The sequence below is a fragment of the Talpa occidentalis genome, unplaced genomic scaffold (assembly GCF_014898055.3).
Source record: "Talpa occidentalis isolate TD23 unplaced genomic scaffold, MPIMG_talOcc4v2.1 talOcc4.13, whole genome shotgun sequence".
Taxonomy (NCBI): domain Eukaryota; kingdom Metazoa; phylum Chordata; class Mammalia; order Eulipotyphla; family Talpidae; genus Talpa; species Talpa occidentalis.
Window position 1 is genome coordinate 38,398,343 of NW_023601322.1, and position 16,559 is coordinate 38,414,901.

The following is a 16,559-nucleotide window of genomic DNA, read 5'->3' on the forward strand; positions in this document are numbered from 1 at the left end:
AGATCAGCTGGTAAATACCCATGAATAAAAGCCTAATATGTGATCAAATTAAAATTGGGAACAATACATTCTGGTATTTCAAGAGTTGGAAGAAGTACAGAATCAATGAGTGCTAAAATAGTTGGGAGATTTGAACTGAGCTTTGAATATGGATCGGAATACAAAAGTTAAGAGAGAGAAACAGGGCATTCTGAGTCAAGATTGGTTAAAAAGCCTCTTTTAAATCTAGTGCCTATCACATAGGTGCTCAGTTAAATTTTTTTTGAAGATATTTTGAAACAATTTTATTTCTATGTTCAGATTCCACACTGCGAGATTGCTTTAGAAGAGTAATCTTGAAGTTTATGGTATAATTGAAAAATTGTAAGATACATAAGATGCACATGGAGGTGGTTGGGTATATATGTACATTGTAAAGTACAATACATTATATATGTATATATCAAGTTAAGTAACACATCCATCACATCACATATTTACCTATTTTTGTGTATGACTGAAGTTCTACACTTGGCAAATTTCAGTAGTTCGGTAGTACCATGATCAGCTATAGTCACCACTTTATGCATTAGATCCTGAAATAGGAAGTTGTACCCCTTTAACACCCTCTATTTCCCCCCACTCCCAGTCCCTGACAGCCACTTCTCTGCTCTGTTTCTATGAGTTCTATTTTTTTTTTAAAAGATTCCACGTATAGGTGATACTTGACTTATTTAACTTCATATAATGCCTACCAAGGTCATCCATGTTGGCCAACTTTCCTTTTCCGTTTTTTCTGTTGTTGTTCTGTTTTTAAGGCTAAGTTATATTCCATATGCATATATGTATCAAAAAAAATGTGGTGGATATAGAGTCTATGATATATATATATATATAAAGTCATCTGTTGATGAATACTTAGGTTGTTTCCATCACTTGGCTATTATTAATAATGTGCCATGAACATGTGAATGCAGATCGCTTTGCAATCATGAGAGGTTTTTGATTCAATTTCCATACTAATAATTGGTTTGTTCAAATTTTCTGTTTCTTCTTAATTCATTCTTGCTATCTGGTATGCTTTTGCCCATTTCTATTAAATTGTCTAATATATTAGCATATACTTACACTATTAGGATTCTTTGTGTTTGTGTGGGATCGGTTGTGTTGTCTCCTCTTTCAGTTCCAATTTTATTTGTTTTTTATTTTTTTAAAGATTTATTTATGAATGCAAGAACTGGGGTACAGGCCAGAGATGTCGGGGGTGAGAGGATTCACCAGAGACAGAGTGGGGAGCAGAACAGGCAGATGTACTGAAATACACTGCTGAGGGGAGCAGTGGGTGAGACAGGAGAGGTCTGCTGTGCCATGTGGGTCACCACATGGTTGGGGGAGCCAAAGTCATGCTGGCTTGGGGGAGCCAAAGTCATGCTGCAGTGGCTGCAGATTGCTCCATAGTGCTGCATCTTAACCCCTTGCGCCACCAGGGAGACCCCTCCAATTTTATGTGAATCCCTTCTTTTTTTTCTCTTGGTGAGGGTAAAGTCTTGTCTATATTTTATTATTTTTACAAAGATCTGTTCTTAATTGTATTGATCTTTTCTCTTGTCTTATGTCTCTATTTCTACTCAAATTTTTATTATTTTCTTCTAATTTGGGGCTTAGCTTGTTCTTTTTCTAGTTCTTTGAGGTGTAAAGTTTATTTGAGATCTTTCTTTTTTTTTTTAATGTAGGAAATGTAAATCTCCCTTAGAACTTCTTCTACTGCAACCTATGAGTTGTGTTGTATTTCCACTTTTTTTTTTTAATCTCAAGATATTTACTAATTTTTTTAATTTTCTTCTTTACCCATTGGTTGTTTAGGAGCATGATAGTTGCCACATATTTCTGAATTTCCCAGTTTTCTTATAATTTATTTCTAGTTTCATACCTAGAATATATGCTTGATATGATTTCAGTCTTCTTAAATTTAGTAAGACTTGTTCTGTGACCTGACATGTGATATATCCTGGAGAATGTTCATGAGTACTCCGGGAAAGTTTGTGTTCTGCTGCTGTTAGACGGAGTACCCTGCATGTATCTGTAGTCCGTCTGGATGATCTATACAGTGTTGAAAACAGGCTTCTGTTACTGTTTTGCTGCCTGTTTGTCCCTTCAGGTCCGTGAGTGTCTGTATATATTCAGGAATTCCTGTGTTGAGAGCCTAAACACAACCATTACAACTTTGTAATGAATTGACCCCTTTTTCATTATATAGTGACTTTGTCTCTTGTTAATTTTTGACTTAGTCTGTTTTGTCTAATACAACTATTCTTTTTTTAATTTAAATTTTATTTTTATATTCCCCATACAATTGCAACCCCCTTATTTTGATCCCAATCCCTCCTTGCCCCCCAACCCCCCCATAGAGTGTCTCTGGTTCATAGTTGTTTGTTGATTTTGATATTTTCTTTCTTATAGTTATTCTTTTTCCTGGTCCCTTATTTAAGTTTTCTGGATTCCTGCTATGAGTGAGACCATCCGGTATTTTTCTTTTTCTTAATGGCTTATTTCGCTGATCATGATCCCTTCCAGCGCCATCCATGTTGCTGCAAATTGCATGTGTTTATTTTTTTTTTGAATGCTGAGTAATATTCCATGGTGTATATGTACCACATCTTCTTGATCCAGTCATCTATTTTTGGGCATTTGGGTTGTTTCCAAAGCTTAGCTATTGTAAATAGTGCTGCTGTAAACATAGGGGTGCAGGTACTCTTTGGAATTGATGTTTCTGTGTCCTTTGGGTAAATACCTAGGAGTGGAATTGCTGGATCATATGGAAGCTCTATGTTTAGTAGGTCAAGAAATCTCCACACAGCTCTCCATAGTGGTTGGACCAGTTTGCACTCCCACCAGCAGTGCAGGAGAGTTCCTTTTTCTCCACAACCTCGCCAACATTTGTTGTTGCTATTTTTTTTTAATATGTGCCATTCTCACTGGTGTAAGATGGTATCTCATTGTAGTTTTAATTTGCATTTCCCTGATGACAAGTGATGTTGAACATTTTTTCATATGCCTGTATTTCCTCTTCAGAGAAGTTTCTTTTTAGCTCTTCTGCCCATTTTTTGATAGGATTATTTTCTTTGTTTTTGTTGAGTCTCATCAGCTCTTTGTAGATTTTTGTGATCAGTCCTTTATCATTAGTGTTGGGTGCAAAAATGTTCTCCCAGTCTGTGGGGTTTCTCTTTGTTTTGGTTATTGTCTCTTTTGCTGTACAGAAGCTCTTTAATTTGATGTAGTCCCAGCTGTTTATCTTTGCCTTCACTATCACTGCTTTGGGTGATGTGTCTGTAAAGATGTCTTTGATGTGCATATCATGTAATACAACTATTCTTGATTTCATTTGGTTTCCCTTTCTCCATTCCTTCACTTTAGGTCTATGTGTGTCCTTACATGCGAGGTGAGTCCCTTGTAGACAGCCTATAGCTGGGTCATATTATTTAATCCATTCAGTCACTCTGTGTCTTTTGATTGGAGAATTTAGTTCATTTGCATTTAACGTAGTTACTGATAAACATGAACTTTTACCATTTTAAAAATTGTTTCTGGTTTTGTAATTGTTTTATTTTTTGTTTTTTTCTATTGTGATTTGATGATATTCTTTAGTGATAAGCTTTGATTCCTTTCTTTTTATCTTTTGCATATCTACTACAGGTTTTGCTTTGTGCTTTTTGAGCAGACACAAAACATAACATCTTATATTTTAATATGATAGCTCTATTTTTATCCTCTTCCCTCATTTTGTTGTTGATATCACAATTTACATATTTTACATTGTATATTCATTAACAATCAAAATAACAATAGTTATTTTACTTTTTTCATCTTCATACTAGAGGTATGCATGACTTAGAGTGTTCTTCAATTAAATACATATGAGTAAAGATTGAACCTAACTAAACAGATTGGCAGTAAATGCATACCTCATTTTATTATATTTGGTTTTATTGAACCTCAAGATAATGTGTTTTTACAAGACTCTCCACCAGCAAGAAGATTAGGACGCCCTGAAGGCTCAAATGATGGTTGGCATTTTTTAGCCATAAAGTATTTTTTATTAGTTTTAGTACTAAGTTGTATACATTGGCTTTTTTAGACATAATGCTACAGGCACTTAACAGATTACAGTATAGAATAAACATAACTCTCATATTCATTGAGAAATTTTTCAAAATTCATATGAGGGCCTCCCCTGGTGGCGCAGCGGTTGAGCACTGGGCTGCGAAGTTGCCCACAGCCTCTGCAGCACAGGTTCGATCCCCGGCAGCCACCGCAAGGGTCCCACATGGAGTGACAGACCTCCCCTGCCCCGCCCACTGCTTCCCTCAGCAGTGTATTTTGTCAGTCTGCCTGTTCTGTTCCCTGCTCTGGCTCTGGTGAATTCTCTCACCCTCCCACACTTCTGACTATACCCAATGCTTGTATAAATAAATAAATAAATCTTAAAAAAAAATTTCATATGATTTTCTTATTACGATATTCATTTTATTGCTGTGGTTTGGAACCAAATCTGAAGTATCTCTAAGGTGTGCCTTTTTACTCCTCCCTTTCACATTAAAAGAAGAACTGATGCTCAGGCAGCACCATGGGATCATAAATTGGTAAATCCTTTTGGGGAGACATTTAATTTGGTAGTAGCTGTAAGGATTTTAAATGAGTATACTTTGAGCCGTGAATCTACATAGAGAAATGGACTTTAAAGCTGTATATTCCCTTGTTCTATAAGAAGATTGGTGTATATACATAGAGATTTTTGTTGTATTTAATAAATGCATATAACATTGACTAAGTGCCCAGAACTGATCTAAGTGTTTTTCAAATTTAGACTTCTGACAGTGCTTTGTGGTTGATACTGTTAGATTAGTGCCATGTTATTAATGAGGAAACCAGCAAAGATTTTCCTGGTCATAGTCCTGACTTGCATGTAAGACCTCCATTTGACATGGCATTCAACACAGTAAAAGTGAAAAAAATAAAAACAAGTCATGGGTCTGTACATAAAGTGAATCATTTCATGTAATAAAAATAAGATATCTGTGACTATACACATGTGTATGTGTGTATAGATACAGTGTGTATACCAAACTGTTGATAGTGCTTTGCTTCTGGGGAGAGCAGCATTTTCATGATTTTATTGCTCTGTAAAATTTTATACTGAGAGTTATATATTCCCCTATTAATTTTTGTAGAAAAGAAAAGGAAATATTTTTAAGTAAAATAGGGTTTGGGAAATCTCAATTAGACAAATCTTAGTAGTTACAGTTTTCTTGACTTGGCCCCAATAGTGAACTTCTGCATTGGATGAAATCTCAGGGTATATATAATAGAACCTTCTCTGTAGATAAATTTCTGGTTCTCCCTTGTCTTCCCATGGAGGCAGCAATAAAACTGCAGTTCTTTTAATTAGCTTGAGCCGTTGCAAATCTCTCAATGTTCCACAGCATTTTATGGTTTTGTATGAACTTATTTTTTTTAATGTTCCTTTGTTGTAGTGAACATTACATTTTTTCAAATTGTGTCAATAAATGAGAATGTACATGTTTAAGTGGAAAAAGAGCTAAGACATATGACATTTAACCTGGATGGCATTCTGGGAATATTCATCTGACCCTGAGACTTTAGGCCCGATTATCACAGGATCGGTAAATAATGGTAGTTAGAAAGTTGGGAAGATCATCAGGATATTCCTTAGACTACTAAGATAAGTGTGTTTCATAGTGAGTTTTTAAAGGTTTTCGTGACAGTTGCTGGTGGGATTTAGTAAACAAAGTTGAAAGGTTGCAGTTCAACTCATTATCATTAACATGATTTTGAAAGCCCGTTGTGATTGTGTCATTTTGGCAGATAGAATTTAAATTTAGAAATGTCAATATTGTCAGCTGAAAGTAGTCAGAAACCTCTTCTGGAAAATTACCCACAAAAATGATATATTCTTAACATGCTATGATTTTTTTTTTATATTCCCTTTAACCTTATATTCTATATCCTAATTCTGATCCAAGTCAGTCTTATTAATAGTCATTATCCCATGCTCACCTTGAGCTCCTTGAAGTCAAGGAAAATGTTTGGCTACCCTCTGTGTTTCCTTCAAGGCCTTGAACAACATATACCATATTATTTGGTGTTATGGGAACACTTATGAAATTGAATTAATATTAAATATCATGGGTTGCTACTTTCTGTTACTTCCTTTCCAGGAACATGGCATATAAAGATAGCTGCATATAAGTTTGCTATATATATATATATATATATATATATATATATAAAATTTATATTTGACATAAGAGTTTCTATTTTCTTTTTAAAAATAGGAACTATCCAAGATCACAATGCCAGTTATATTTAATGAGCCTTTGAGCTTCCTCCAGCGACTCACTGAATATATGGAGCATACATACCTCATCCACAAGGCCAGCTCGTTTTCTGATCCTGTGGAAAGGATGCAGGTATGTGCCAAGCAAGCACTGGAAAGGGCTTAAATATTTGGGACTTTTTTTGCCTCCTCCCCTTCTCTGCCCCTACCCTTATATAATTAGAGTTAAGGTAATTAGGAGTTCGGGGAAATTTACTAAAACTCAGTCAGCATGTTGGGAGTATTCTGTGTTCCTTCCCCTGCCTGTCCTTTAGGCAGAGTGTTGCCATAGTGGAAAGACTAATGAGAATTTCAAGAGATTGGGTCCATTACCAAATCTGGATGTTATTGAGCTGTTTCTGTCTGAGCCTACATTTTAGAAAGGAGCATGTGCTGGGGTAGAGGGTTTCAACAATTCTCCTTTAACTCTCAGAAGGGTGCTTCTAAAAAGGAATGAACACACACACACAAATCAGTATGTTTGATGCTTACATGTGTATGTAAATGTATATATATACTCTACTATAACTTAAAACAAAAGACTACAAGGAATTGTGCTTTCTGAGGATGGGCTAGATACAAGTAGGGCATAGTAGATACATTGTTCTGCCTCAAACAACTGCAGGCATTCTAAGTGGAAACTTTCTGTTCTGCCTTGTTTGGCCTAATGTGAATTTATTGAATTTTATCTCTTCTCCCCTATCCCAAAGGTGCTTGTCGTACATATTAGAAATTTTAAAGGAATCAAAAGTAATTTTGGGTTTGAGGGTTTTTTAAAGTTCTTGAGAGAATTTGTAGCACTCTGAGTATTATAAAAACCACATTTGGGACTGACACTATAGGAAAAGACTCAGAATTATTTTCATTCTGAACATCCAGTTTCTGTATGAAGCTGCTAGACCATATTAAAAATCCAAAGCAGTTAAACTCCTCAAAATAATCTGGTAAATTACTGCCTTTTGCAAAATTTCAGTTCCTGAAAGAATGAGGAGCAAGTGAGGCTATTTTTAACTTCTGCTAATGGTCTGACCCACAGTGTGTAGCTGCATTCGCTGTGTCTGCTGTTGCTTCCCAGTGGGAACGCACTGGAAAGCCTTTCAATCCACTTCTGGGGGAGACTTACGAGTTAGTTCGGTAAGAACTTTCACTCTATTCCAGATGGGTTGTTGAATTTGCATAATATATAGCTTTTCAGGTGAAAAAGGGAAAAATATTTTTGAATATCACCAGCAATTTTGTATGATTGGAGCAAATTAACAATTTTGATGTCTATCATACTTGTTATAATATTCAAATTCATTTATAAATTTAATGATATACCAATAGATAAAAATTTTAACTATTGACAATATTTTTTTTAATTTCAGTTGTTTTTGTTGAGATAACAATTTGCTGCATTGTGTATGTTTTAGGATTCCAGCTTCAGACCTCTTCAGATATATGTTACCATACCATGCCCAGCACAAAGTACCAACTTACCCTCCCCAACAGTCCACTGGACCCCTGCTACCCTTTCTTCCCACTCCACACCTGTTATTTATTATTTTACAGTCTGTCAAAAAATACTGCAACACACATAAAGTGAAGTAATTATGAGGATTTCAGTATCCCTGATCATGTGTGATTAATTACTATCATCACATCTTAAGACATCAGTTTTTTATAGCCATGTAAGGTATATTAGCATAAATTTGTACTTCTGGCATGGAGACAATGACTGCATCTTCAAGTACAGTTCTGTTGCCTGCTGTAGCCTGCTTCTTTTTTTTTTTTTTAATTAATTTCTTTGTTTGTATATATTTTACATTAGGTATAGTCCCCATAGAATTTCCACCACCAATTCGTACACCATCACCTTAGTCCCTTGTGGTCTTCCCACCCTCATTTTGATCCCTCTCCCTCCCCCTCTCCTGCAGAATGTCTCTGATGTATAGTTGTCTAATTAGTTTTGTTTTGTTGTGCTTTTTATTATTATTTTTTTTTTCCTGATCCCTTATTTGGTTCCCCTGTACTCCTCCTATAAGTGAAACCATCTGATATTTTTCTTTTATCTTTCTGACTTATTTCACTTAGCATAATCCCTTCTAGCTCCATCCATGTTGCTGAATGGCATTCTCTCTCTCTCTCTCTCTCTCTTTTGCTGAATAGTATTCCAGTGTGTGTGTGTGTGTGTGTATATATATATACACATAATCAGGGAATTCATTTGGCTTTAGTTTTTCTGAATCTTCCTCTTCTCTGCACAGGTTTTGACTTCATCTGTCCCCTAATGACACATGTATCCATTATCTTAATCTTAATATGAATGGAATATTAAGTTTTAAATTCACGTGTATAGTATTTCGTGCAAATCACCTAAATTGATGTGGGTGTTCTTTATTGTACTGTGTCCAAGTAGCTGGAATTATAACAGCATTGGCTCTAGTAGTTTTGTTACATCTGTACAATTCCTCATATGCAAAGTTGTTCTTGCATCGGGATAACAAAGAATTGTTGACTTGTCAAACCACTTTCTTTAATACTTCTTACATTTATTTTTTAACTCGAATGACCATGTACACATTCCATAATTAGAATTAATTATATCTTTTTTTATCTTAAGAGATGACCTTGGTTTCAGACTCATCTCCGAGCAGGTCAGTCATCACCCACCTATCAGCGCATTTCATGCTGAAGGATTAAACAATGACTTCATCTTTCATGGCTCAATTTATCCCAAACTGAAATTCTGGGGTAAGAGCGTAGAAGCAGAACCCAAAGGAACCATCACCTTGGAGCTTCTTGAGTAAGTTGCTGTCAGTCCATTATACTCTTCTAGACCTTGTTATTCAAAAGTGGGAGATAAACAGCTTTTATAAGGTGTGAGAAACATGGCAAAAGCCATTGTCAATCAATCTGGGTGTGTCTAAAGAGTCTTAACCTGGTTGTTGACTATTGTTTTGGGTTTTACTTAAAAATAGAATGGAGTTGGTCACTCTGACAGTACTTATGAAACAAATTTTCTATAGATGATGGTGATAATGTTTTGTTTAGCCATCTTCCAAAATGAATTCACTTTGAGAATATTGAAATAATTATATGGCACAATTTATTTTTTTTTATTTTTATTTATTTATTATAGAGGCATGTTTTATTTATTTGTTTGTTTGTTTGTTTGTTTTGTTTATACATGCACTGGGTACAGTCAGAAGCACGGGAGGGTGAGAGAATTCACCAGAGCTAGAGCAGGGAGCAGAGTAGGCAGAAGGACCGAAGTACACTGCTGAGGGGAGCAGAGGGCGGCAGGAGAGGTCTGCGCGCCATGCGGGACCCTCCTCCAGTGGCCAGGAAGCAGCCGGGGATCGAACCGGCGCTGCAGAGGCTGTGGGCAGCTTCACAACCCAGCGCTCAACCGCTGCGCCACCGGGGAGGCCCTATATGGCACATTTTAGACATTAGGTATGATAGAACCTACCTTCTTTTGCAGTAGAAAAAAAAATTCAAAGATAATTCCAGTTCTAGTTAAGATAGAGTAAGCACACTGTAGCCTGTCTTTTCTGCTGATACAACTGAAAACATGGAAAGAAGACATAAAGCAACTATCTGAGGTTCTAAAAATTAAATAGCAGCAGGGCCATATGAGAGAGAAATAAACCTGAAGACCCATATGGCAATGAGTTTCTTAGTTTTCTTCTTCCTACCCTATAATATCTCCTGACTTAGAGCAGCCCAAATCCTCGAACTAAACAGTAGAGACAAAAAATTCTGAGAAGCTTTCTCTTTATAGTTATGGCACCTAAAAGGAAACTCTTGCAGGCTGTAGAGAGCAGAGTCAGTCCTTTGTTTCTCTTCCTGTCTTGTAAAGCGAGCTCCAGGATCCACAGTTACATTGCTGTAGTGCTGGTGGCAGCAGTTGGGGCATAGAAGTACCCAGAACTCAGAAAAAATTCTTCCTGTTGGCCAGAGGAGCTGAATAAAGGGTCTCCTGTTGTCCAGAGAGTGGGGGGAAGTATTCCTGTTACTTTTTTCTCACATCTTTGCCCCAGACAGACCCAGTTGTGAGAATTACAAGCCAGAGAAGAGAGGCTAAAAACCCCGGCTTCCTGGCTAATGCCCCCGAGGAAAGATCCTCTGGGACCCAAGAGTGAAGTGAAAACCACAGAGGCGGTAACTAGAGAACACGATCCTGCTAAGCTATGTGTGATTTCCTAATCTTACTCTGAGGGTCGTGCAGTGAAATGACCTGAAATAGCACACTGAAGACCTTGAGATCTGAAATGCTGTGTAGACCAGAGCCCAGTACCTCAGCTGACTACAGAGGGGTACATCTAAATATTACTTACAAAGGCTTTGAAAATTAAACTGGCAATGAAAACAAAGGCTAGAGAACATGGGTCAGGACTTGTTGACTGAAATTATGTTAATTACCTACTAAAAGAAAATAAAAGTCAATATTCTCCAGAAGATTAAAAAGCACCTAGAGTCTCATACTATTCAGATGTCTGAAATATGATTCAAAATTATTTGACATACAGTGAAATAGGAAAATCTCAACAACTCACAGTGGAGAAAATAGTATACCCTAACCCCAAGATGACTCAGATATTGAAATTTAAATCAGAGACTTTAAATCAGCTATTATAACTATGTTCCTTGGGGTAAAGATAGACATTCAAAAGGAATAGAAAGACACTTTAGCAAAGAAATGGAAGTATTTTTGGAAATCTTAGTACTGAAAAATATAATAAATAATATATACATATAATAAAAATAAAAAGAGAATTATTAGGAAAAACTTAATAGAATGAAGATGATAAAATAGGTACAGAGTCTGTATGCTAAAAACTACAAAGTATGTTGAAAGTAATCAAAGAATATCTGGGTATTGGAGAGATATCCTGTGTTGGAAACCTTCATCTATTTAGGCATCAGTTCTCCTCTAATTGAGCTACAAGCAGTCTACATTAACACAATCCAACTAAAAGTCCCAAGATGATTTATAATAGATAGAGAAGTTGACCCTAAAATTTATAAGGCCACATTAATAGCCGACACAATTTTGAAAAGAATGGAATTGACTGACTCACATTACTTTAATACTAAGAGTATTGTAATCAAGAAAGTGCAGTATTAGCCAAAGGATGGACACATCAGTGGACGATAGGAGAGAGTCCAGAAATTTATCCACTGAGATACAGCCAATTGATTTTTCACAAAGACACAAAAGCAATTCAGTGAAATGGGAAAATCCTTTCCACAAATGGTATGGGAACAATTGGACATCTTTGTTAAAAAATGTACCTCAACTTATACCTCATATCTTATATAAAAACAACTCATAGCTACTATACTAAAATATGTAACTCTAAAGCTTTTGGAAGAAAATATGGAAACAAATGTATGACCTTGGCTTAGGCAAAGATGTCTTATAGATACAATCGCAAAGCACAATTCAAAAAAAAAAAAAAAACCAAAATTGATAAATTAGTTTTTATCAAAATAAAACATTTGCTCCATGAAAAACAATGCTCAGAGAATGAGACAAGCTGTAGACAGGTAAAAATCATTTGCAAATCATATGTGGTCTTAGGAAATATAAAACTCAAAATTCAAAAATAAGAAAACAATGCAATAAGAAATTGAGCAAAAAGTGTGGGCAGGTATTTCATCAAAAGAGATAGATGGATGACAAGCACATGAAAAAGTGTTCAACAGCATTAGTCATTTAAGAAATACAAAACTAAAATCACAGCAAGGAAATATTGCACACCTATTAGAATGGCTAAAATCAAAACATTTAAAAACGGACAATCCCAAGTGCTGGTGTGTATGCAGAGCCACTAGAGATGTCATTATTGGTGGGGGTCCGGATGGTTGAGCCACTTTGGATAATTGTTTGGAAGTTTCTTATAAAGTTGTCCATGTGTTTATTTTATGACTCAGCAGTTCCATTCCTAGGTATTTAGAGATTGAGTGAAAACTTACATTCTCACAAAAACCTGTACACGTGTACTTACAGCAGTTAGTCGTCATGATCACCCCAAACTGTAAGCAACCCAAATATCCTTCCTTACCTGAATAATTAAATGATGACATATCTGTGTAGTAGGCTACTACTCAGCAATAAGAATAAAGTATTGATGCAGAATTTAAAATGCATTATACGCATTGAAGAAGCCCAATTCAAAAGCTACCATCTTATATCATCCCATTTATCTGATGTCTTTGAAAGGCAAAGGGATTGGAATGGGTAACAAATTGCTTGTTTAGGGAGTAGGGTTGAGTCAGAAATTCTGAGATTATGGATGAGGAAGGGTTTGACTATACAGTAGCAGCAAGTGTGAATCTTTTGAATGGTGGTGAAATTTTTCTGTATGCTGATTGTGGTGGTACCAGATCTATAACTGCATTAAAACACATAGAACTGTATATGTAAACTTTGTAAATTTAAAAATAAGGGTCCAAATGATACAAGTGCGAAGAATATAAAACAGATACTTTCAAAAACAAAGGGTATGTAAAATTGGATGTTTCACAAATAGGTTTTACATACTATCTGAAAGTAGAACTTTCCTATTTGGTGTGATTTAGTAGGTTATTTTTGGAGTCTCGATGACTTTAGAATTTTCCTATATAAATCATTGGTGGTATCATTTGCATACCCGGAAAAGATAGTGGGGAGACCTGTAAAAGAGTTTTTCCTTTTAGTGATCTATAGAGCACTTTGGGAAGTATTAAATGGATCTTCGTTTTTATTTTCTCCCTCTTAATTCTTTGTTTTCACCTAACTTTCGAATGTTTAAAATGACTGCATGTAGTTTATGCAGGATTTGGTGGGAGTGTCATTTTTCCTTAACTTTTGCCTCCTTTTAAGAAACAGAGTAGTCAGCTGACACCTGTTGCACACCAGTAGAGTATTTAAAATCTTGGAGCTTAGTTATCACCAGCAGTCTGACTTATTATGAGTAATGGCGTTTGAGACAAATGCACTTTTTAAACAAAAGAATTTCTCAGTTATTTTCCTGGTTGTTGCTTTCTAGGCACAATGAAGCATACACCTGGACAAATCCTACCTGCTGTGTACATAATATCATTGTGGGTAAACTCTGGATTGAGCAGTACGGCAATGTGGAAATCACAAATCACAAGTAAGACACCTTCAAATACTTATCTCTCCTTTTGGTTGTCATACTGTTCCAGGGCACTCCATTTTTTTTAAGTGTGAATGGTCTGATGATAATTTAAGAACTAAGCCAATAACTCTTGAGTAAATAGAAACCTATCCATTTACTGAACAGAATTTATCAGAGAAGACTGTTTGCAGTATTCACACAGGGGAGTTAAGTGGGAGGAACATAAAAGTTAAGAGTTAAGCTTAGGGCCTCCCCAGTGGCGCAGTGGTTGAGCGCTGGGTTGCGAAGCTGCCCGCAGCCTCTGCAGCGCCGGTTCGATCCCCGGCTGCTCCCCGGCCACCGGAGGAGGGTCCCACATGGCGTGCAGACCTCTCCTGCCGCCCGCTGCTCCCCTCAGCAGTGTACTTCGGTCCTTCTGCCTGCTCTGCTCCCTGCTCTGGCTCTGGTGAATTCTCTCACCCTCCCGTGCTTCTGACTGTACCCAGTGCATGTATAAACGAAACAAACGAACAAACAAACAAATAAATAAATAAATAAAAACATGCCTCTATAAAAAAAAAAAAAAAAAAAAAAAGTTTAAAAAAAAAAAAAAAAAAAAGAGTTAAGCTTAAATCCTACTTGGCCTTAGACAGGTGTCTTCGTCAACTCAGGCTCTCATCAGTATGGACAGGGTGGCTTTACAATGGAAATTTACTTCTCACCATTCTGGAGGCTGAGAAATCTAAGATGAGGGTGTTGTCAGATATATGTCTGGTCAGGGTCCCTTCCTGGTTTGCTCATGGGCACTTTCTCATTGTATCCTCTCCTGGCAGAGAGAGAGCATCTCACTTGTCTCTGCTTATAAGGCCACTAATCCCGTTCATCTGCCCACATGACGTAATGGCCAACAACAATCATCTGGGGATCAGGGCTTCAGGATGTGACTGGGGGAAGGGGGAGGACACAGACATTCATTCTATGGAGCAAGTCACTTACTCTTCATGCACCTTGCCTTCCTTTTCTTCATGGTGAGCCCACTACTAATTAAGAAGGAATTACGGTAATTTCTGGAGGTTGGCATGTATTAGAAAAGTGTTAAACAGCAGCTGCTAGAAAGGTGATCATCGTCATTATTCTCTACTGCCTCTTACCTGTTGAATAGTAATCTGAGCTTAATACCTCTTTCATAGGACTGGGGACAAATGTGTGCTGAATTTTAAGCCATGTGGCCTTTTTGGTAAGGAATTACACAAAGTTGAAGGCTACATTCAAGATAAAAGGTAAAGTTTCCATTTTTAAATATTGAATGGTATAGATGTCATTCACTGGGTAAAATATCAATAGTAAAGTTTTCCATAACTTAGGAAAGATGAGGGGGAAAATCTTTGGTCTATATACAAGATCTTTTTTTTTTTTTAATAAATTTTATTTTTATATTCCCCATACAATTGCAACCCCCTTATTTTGACCCCAATCCCTCCCCTCCCTGCTCCCTACCCCGCATAGAGTGTCTCTGGTTCATAGTTGTCTGTTGATTTTGATATTTTCTTTCTTATAGTTATTCTTTTTCCTGGTCCCTTATTTAAGTTTTCTAGATTCCTGCTATGAGTGAGACCATCTGGTATTTTTCTTTTTCTTTCTGGCTTATTTCGCTGAGCATGATCCCTTCCAGCGCCATCCATGTTGCTGCAAATTGCTATATGCAATATCTTTTCCTGTAAAGAATTTGGTTAGGTTACAACAAAACGCTGGTTTAATTGTTGACTAAATAGCAATTTCTCTTGACAGCAAAAAGAAGCTCTGTGCCCTCTATGGGAAGTGGACTGAGTGTTTATACAGTGTTGACCCTGCCACTTTTGAGGCTTACAAAAAAAATGACAAGAGAAATACTGAAGAGAAAAAGAACAGCAAACAGGTGACCATCCTGTAAAGGGGTATGGGAGGAATCATAGAGCCTTCAATTTGTGCTGATTCTCCAGGAGGTGGCCTGCTGTTGGGTTACAGTTGGCTCTTTCTTTTCTTGTTGCTAATGCATGTATTTTTTTCTCGAAGTTAGTGAAAAGATAATCTGTCTTACTAGTGAATGTTCAACACAATCTTAGCTAGCATCTGGATGTATGCCACTTTTGTAGCTGCATGCATAATTGGGGCTTGATAGAATTCATAGTTTTGGAAAGCTGGAGTTCATCTTAGACAAATTTTTCCTCCTTTCTGTTTATGTGTATTAGAAGTTGCGATCATAATATTTAAAAATACCTCCAAATTTATCTCTTCCATATTAGTATTTTTCTTGGCCTCTTGGCAAGCACTAAATCACTGAAGTTTAGACCATTGTAGTTAGGGAGTCATTACTGGACTGCTGTCCTCTCTTACTGAACTTTCTTTCCTGTGGGGCAGTTAATGGCATGATAGAATTTTCCACACAAGATGCACATAGTTTCTTGTTGCAGGGCCCCAAGAAGGCACTAACATTCGCCAGACTCACTTCTTTTTTCCAGCAAAAGAGCTGAGAGCTAAAGAAATACTGTGCCTGTTTGGACAGGAAATAATTGAGAACTGATTACTTTCCAATAATTAGTGTCATGGTTAAGAGCACAGACTCTGGACTAGAATCATATCTCCAACACTGGTGAGTGGAATAGTCTTAGATTTCTCACCTTCTCTCTGCCTTAGTGCTTTCACCTCTAAGGTGGGGAGAAGAATAACACCTACCTCTCAATTGAGTTGACAAATGTAAAAAGCTCAGAATAGTATCAGTTCATATTACAGACTCATAAAGTCCTTTTTGCTCAATGCACATGGGTGGACTACTCATCACCTGAGAGCTTGCAGCCGCAGGCCCAGCTCAGACCTCCTGAATTTGGTGCTTTTAGGGTGATTCTAGCACATATGAAAGTTTAAGAAGCCCTAATCTTCCTCAAAAACAGAAGGTGTGATTATTAGTGACTTTCTTTGTAAATCACGTTAACCATGCCATGGTGCTAAGAGTTCTGAGATGAAAAGTGTTCTATTAAATGATGAGAATGTACCGCTTTCCTGTGGCTTTGGATTTTTTTTCCTTTTTTGTTTCCCTTCATCTCTGTGTGCAAAATTCT

General features: G+C 36.7%; 1 protein-coding gene across 9 annotated transcripts in view; it reads left to right on the top strand.

Moving 5' to 3' along the window:
- Positions 1-16,559, top strand: part of OSBPL1A (oxysterol binding protein like 1A) — a 192,341-nt gene that overhangs the window by 166,722 nt on the left and 9,060 nt on the right. For all 9 annotated transcript variants that reach the window (XM_054694131.1, XM_054694128.1, XM_037508727.2 and 6 more), the window contains 6 exons: positions 6,333-6,467; positions 7,410-7,507; positions 8,976-9,158; positions 13,393-13,500; positions 14,655-14,744; positions 15,253-15,379. In XM_054694131.1, the coding sequence (XP_054550106.1) occupies positions 6,333-6,467; positions 7,410-7,507; positions 8,976-9,158; positions 13,393-13,500; positions 14,655-14,744; positions 15,253-15,379 (741 nt within the window). The remainder of the gene's footprint in view (positions 1-6,332; positions 6,468-7,409; positions 7,508-8,975; positions 9,159-13,392; positions 13,501-14,654; positions 14,745-15,252; positions 15,380-16,559) is intronic.